General features: G+C 41.0%; 1 protein-coding gene across 1 annotated transcript in view; it reads right to left on the bottom strand.

Annotated features, from left to right (window-relative positions):
* Positions 1 to 2,718: 2,718 nt before the first annotated feature.
* LOC144368631 (uncharacterized) overlaps positions 2,719 to 6,000 on the bottom strand; it is a 424,865-nt gene continuing 421,583 nt past the window's right edge. Inside the window, exon 2 of the mRNA XM_078027799.1 lies at positions 2,719 to 2,873. Within this exon, the coding sequence (XP_077883925.1) occupies positions 2,719 to 2,873 (155 nt within the window). The remainder of the gene's footprint in view (positions 2,874 to 6,000) is intronic.

Below are 6,000 nucleotides of genomic sequence, written 5' to 3'. Positions count from 1 at the left end.
CAGGAACCACAAGAAAAGAAAAACACCTCCTTAAAAGATGGACTTCTTCCATGGTTGAGGAATGCAGTCATACCAGCAGCTTGTGTTTGCCTTTGCATGTGAATAGTGTGGACACTTTGTACCTCTTGGTTTGCTCATCTGGGGACCCTCCTCATATTTAACCCATCCTCTTCCAGGCTCTTAACACTCATTGTTACCTGGGAGCCAGTAATTCCTGTTCTTTTCCACTCTCCTCCTCTGCACCACTCCCTGAAATCAAATTCAGAAATGTCCAGTCAGTCAATGAGTAGTTTCTACATAACTCACTACAAACACAGGGGAAGCCTGAACTCAATGGAGAATCATTAGTCCCAGACCTTTACCAACACGGCTGTTATATGTCTGTAGATCTGATATGGTACAGACTGGATCCTAATATAAAAGATTTGAGCTATTCTTGAGGATGAAAAGGCATTTTCATGTCTCCAGTAGAAATCAGTAACTGGGAATTAACCTATGCCCACCCTACACTTCCCTGTAAACTAGAAGTTGCTATAGTCTTTGTGTTTCATTATTCCATTGTTAGTAAACTGAAGGCAAAATAACAATATCTTTACTTCTAGAAATGATGGATATCCTTTTGATGAAAGAAAAGAGGAAAAACAGTTTTGGAGAAGATCTTTTTCTCAGAGGAGAAACAGACAATCATACCTCACTTTAGTGACCATAAACCTATCTGCAACTTACGATATTTCTGGAACTCGTTGGTCAGGGTATACACGGTAGATTGACATAAGATGAATTTTTCTTCCAGATCACGGAAATTCACTTTGTGTTCTTGTAATTCGGCTTGTAGTCCCCGTATGATTTCTTTCAATTTCATCTGAGGCTCTCCGTCAAGGTTCATTTCAGCCCCTCCATCAGGGGAAGGGCTGAAGAATACTGCCATGTTTGTACAGTAAATGTACAGCCAGGACCTGCAAAGAGGAAACCCAAACATGTTATGGGTTAAAAACAAGTGAATCCAAGAGCTGGATGCAGTGGCAAACGCCTATAATCTCAGAGGCTCAGAAGGTGAGACAGAAGGATCTAGAGTTAGAAGTCAGCTTGAGCAATGACAAGGTGCTAAGCCACTCAGTGAGACCCTGTCTCTTAATAAAATACAAAAAAAGGCTGCATATGTGGCTCAGTGTTTGAATGCTTCTGACCCAAATATTTAAAAAAAATAAAATAAAATAACCCAAGTAGAATTCATTGGGATTAAGGGAAGACAGCAGCTGTCACGATTCACTTACTGTTGAGAACTAAGTACTCAGCAGTCCACAACACTTGAAACTCCTTCACCTTTCAAACAAGGATTCACACACCTGAGTCTATAGCATGGACTCAAGACAGAAATGAGGAGGTAGGGCTGAGTGCGCTAGGTAACAGTCTAACAGAATCAGAAGGTGGGAGATGTCATGGAATGTGGGAGCCCCTGCCTTCCAATGGCCTCATGATGGCTGACCCACTGGTTTCCTCAGAAGGTCACTACAGATGTAGACCACCACTCATTGGGCAGTCTCAGTACTTGTGTACCCTCATGCCAATGTTACCAACTTTTCTTTGTTCCCTTCTCCAAACACCATATTTCACATTACTCCTACAGGTATATGTTGAGAATCCTCGAAGTAAAAATGGTTTCCCAACAAGTTAAAATTATCTGCAGGACTACCCAGTGGTCACCTCTTTATTTCCTTAATAATAAAGTGGATCATAAGGCTTTTCCTCAAGGGAACAATGCAAAACTGTCAATGTAACATAGTCATAATGTTCTTCTCTGAATATGCAGCCATTATTTCAAAATCCACTAAAAATACAGAACAAAGAGCAAACCATGAGTGTTTGAAATTGTGTTCTGCACTCTCTTAATATTATTTTGTTATACTCCATTTTTATTGTTGCCTCTTTTCTCTCACTGGGACATCTGTTGGTGTATAGGACTCTGAAGGAATTCCTCACTTATTACAAAAGTTCCAATTGGCTCAGGCAATAGGAACATGGAAAGGAGAATAGAAACATGGAGGGGAGCCATGCTAAGTCTTTGTGAACCCTCAACTGTGGGACGCTCATTGGAAAGAAAATTTCCAGATCCCTCTTACTAAGTCCAAAGCAGATAATGTCCAGTGCTGACTCTGCTCTTCCTGGCAATCTTCCCTTCACTAGGTCAGGCTACTGGTGTCTGCAATCAATGTTCTCACCTACTGAGAACCATGGCTGAATCTGAAGCAGATACGTTAAGCTCTTTTCAGTAAGGATTGGATACCCTTCCTAGCATGCTGCAGGGAAATGAGCCCTGTGCTTTATCTGTAGGACCTCAGCAAATGCATTCATTTGCTTTAACCCACTTATAATGTAAGTTCTCTAGATACATGGAGATTTTACATTTTACACACGTCACAGGGTAAACTGAGGAGCAAAGCAGGGGAGTTAGTTTATTCTGCTTCTATGAACACAAGAGTCATGGACTCTCATCCACTTGAATGTCAGAAAGCCTGGCTTTTAGCCCCACCTTGCTCCCTTTGGACTGCAAACCTGAAAATTACTTCAATTATTTACCTGCATTTGAAATGAAGTTTGAGTAGAAACAAGAGTTGAACTTTGAGGAATGACAATATTAGTTTGTTTTGAAGTGGATAGAAAATGCTGAGGTCTAGAGAAAACATCATGATAATCTTCGCAAGGAAGAACTTATGTGTCTTACTTATCCTGCCTCTTTCTCCAGCTGGCCAGAACATACTCAGTATCTGTTGATGTCATCAAAATCATCTTCAGATCTTGAGAATATGGATTTCTATGAGCCAAACTGGAGAGCAGGTGTTGGTCTGAGAAGTCATACATCATTATGCTGGAACCTGTTGGAAACAACCAGTAGGGGGATCAACCTGACTACCAACATTTTTTGATACAGCACTGGCTACACTCATCAATTAGCCCACTATCAATTCTTTCACTTGCTGTTCACCAGACTGACAGTTCTGTAAAAGCTAAGATAATGTTCTACCCATCTCTGTGTTCACAGTTTCCAGTGAAGACCAAGCACTGAGGCACCTGGCAGGATACACTGAATGAGTGCATAAAAGTGGTTGCCTACCACTGTCTTTATAATGAAGTCCCTTTACAGTGTCATCTAAAGCCTTATGATAGTGTGACCTTAGTAGGGCTCCAGGCTTCCTAGATTATTTCATCCATGTGCGGTTTATAATTCATCCTTTAGGTGGCATTTTAATACCAGACCTCTAGGAAAGAACTGTCTCCTACTCTTCATTGGCTCTTCTTTAGTGGCTTGCACAGGATTGGTCAGATTTTAAGCCTCAAAAAGAGTTGTTGGATTAATAAAAGATTCTGGATATTAACAACTAAAATCTAGAACATTGTGTGCAGAAATTTCAGAAGGAAGGCAATGCTTTGGAAACTCAGTGGCAGTGTTGGAGACTGGCCTCTTGGGAACTACCCCAGATTACAAAGTTTTTGTTTTTTAAGAACATTAAAAAACAATCCTCTATACCATGATTACCAGGTAATCTCTCTCTCACACACAGGGGAGGCAAGAGGTGATTAACATGTTGAAATTTAGAAAATTCAACATTTCCTTTAATACTCAGATGTTAGGCAAATAAAAAAGTAATGCAAGTCAGCACTCTCCAAAGCAGATAGTCATGTTTTTTTTAGTGATAGATTTTTTAGTAAGTGTATCAGGTTGTTTTCAATTACTGTATAACAAATTACCAAAAATAGAGTCACTTAAAACCACACACATTTATTATTCCACAATTTATGCGGCTTGGGAGTCTGGACAGAGTTGAAACTAGATCCTTTGCTTAAGGGGCTCACAAAGATGCAATGAAAGCTCTTGGCCAAGGTGGCAGTCTCCTCTGAGATGGAAGGACCTGCTGCTTCCTTGCTCATTGGATTGTTGGCAAAATTCACTCCTTGGTGGCTCTCAGCTACAGGCCTCGCACCCTGGATTCCTAAAGGGCACCACCAGTTCCTAGCCATGTGGGGTTCTCCAACATGGCTACCTGTTTCATTAAAGCCAGCAAGGAAAAGGAGGGTGCCAGGAAGACATGCACCGCAAACTTATGCTACCTAACCACATAATCACATATGTGTTGTCACAGAGGTCTGACCGACTCTGTAGTGGCACACTGGCAGGAAACAATGGAAGGTCCTGCTTATATTTTCAAGGTCAGGGCATCAGACAAGGGGGGAACACCAGGAATCAGGGATCATGGCAATCATTTTCAGAGTGTGTTCACCACGGAACACAATGATATTGAATTACCCCCCAGAATTCCATGGAAAAATGTTTCACGCTTTCCTATGAAACCAGTGAATAGAGAGAGGTTTAACACAATGAAGGGTTAATGTCAGCCCCATTGTAGGAGACTAGGGAAGAAATGCCTAAAAGTGAGATTACCTAAATTATCCACAAATAAATGACAAACAGAACCCCAAACAGAAAGCATCACAATGTATGTTCCTGATGTAATCTTGTACATCAAGGACTCAGGTGATGCTTGCCCCTTTATGATGGTGGCTGACAGAAAATCTGCATTTTACCTTTGTTTAGAATAAAAACCTTGGACTGATTTTCTCCTAACTCAAAAGAAGTCTCCTCCCTCCCTCCCTCCCTCCCTCCCTCCCTCTCTCTCTCTCTCTCTCTCTCTCTCTCTCTCTCTCTTTCTCTCTCTCTCATTTCCTTTCTTCACTACTGGGGATTGAACTCACAGGCACTCTACTACTGAGCTAGATCCCTAGATTTTTTTTTTTTTTAATTTTTAACTTTGAGACTGAGTCTGGCTAGGTCATGAAGGATGGCCTTGAACTTGCAATCCTCCTCCAGCCTTCTGAGTAACCTGGCTCCTTCCTGGGAATACAGGTGTGTACCATAGTGCTGGTGAATCTCATTTTTTATTCTTGATTGTGCTTGCTATCCTGTGTTCCTGTAAGAAATAATCAGGCCCCTTTGTGGAAATTTGGTAACTGAAAGACCTCATTTGAAAGGCACAACTTCATCTAAGCAGGGGGAAAGTTTACTTGTTCAAATTGCTTTATCAGCAATACAATTAAATGGCACACTTCTCCATAGAGTAGTGGATTCCTTGCTTACACTCCATTATCTTTTACAATGAAATTACAAAATGTGGCTTACAGACCATTGTTTGGGATGATCATTTTACATCACAGTGTCAAATCCTTGGGAAGAATGTTATTTTAAGAATCATAATTCCCTACCAAATTTGGGGCTGAAACATAATGCCTTAACTATCTTCAGCTTTGTATTACACCTGTCTTCAACAACAAGATCATATGGAGCTGAAACACTATCATTTTGTACTTCTTAGCTTCTTAGGAGCTTTGATCTATCTAGGCTGACAGCCCCCTTTCTTGTTCTCATAGTGACATTTCTCAATGCTCCTCTCCCAAAACTAGGGAGCCCATTTTCCTAAAATATCCAAATTCTGGGTCTAAGAAATGTCTCAGTGCAGAGCACATGCATTGCATTCACAAGGTCCACAGTTCAATCCCTAGCAGCACTAAAGAAAGAGAAATAGAAAAACAAAAAGAAAAATAAATTCTGGTCATAGATTATGCTATGGTTGGGATTGGAAATATTCCCCGAAGATCATGGGTTGAAGGTTTGGTCCCTAATGCAACAGTATTCAGAGGTGGATCGTTTGGGAGAGAGTTAAGGTCTCTAACCCCATCAATGGATTAATCCATTTATGGATTCATAACTTAATGGGCTATTGGGAGGTAGCGGAAACTTTAGGAGTTGGAGCTAGTTTGAGGAAGTAAAATGTGCCCTTGAAGGCCATATTAAAACCGGGCCCCTTCATCTCTCTTTGTTCCCAGCTACCATGAGGTGAATAGCTTTGATTCACCACATGTCCAGCGATGTTGTACTGCCTTGCCACAGGCCCAGAAACTAAGAGTTAAGTGACCATCTACTGAAATTTCTGCAACCATGAGGCAAAA

This window comes from Ictidomys tridecemlineatus, chromosome 11 (genome assembly GCF_052094955.1).
Source record: "Ictidomys tridecemlineatus isolate mIctTri1 chromosome 11, mIctTri1.hap1, whole genome shotgun sequence".
Lineage (NCBI taxonomy): Eukaryota > Metazoa > Chordata > Mammalia > Rodentia > Sciuridae > Ictidomys > Ictidomys tridecemlineatus.
This window is presented reverse-complemented; position numbering and strand designations above follow the sequence as displayed.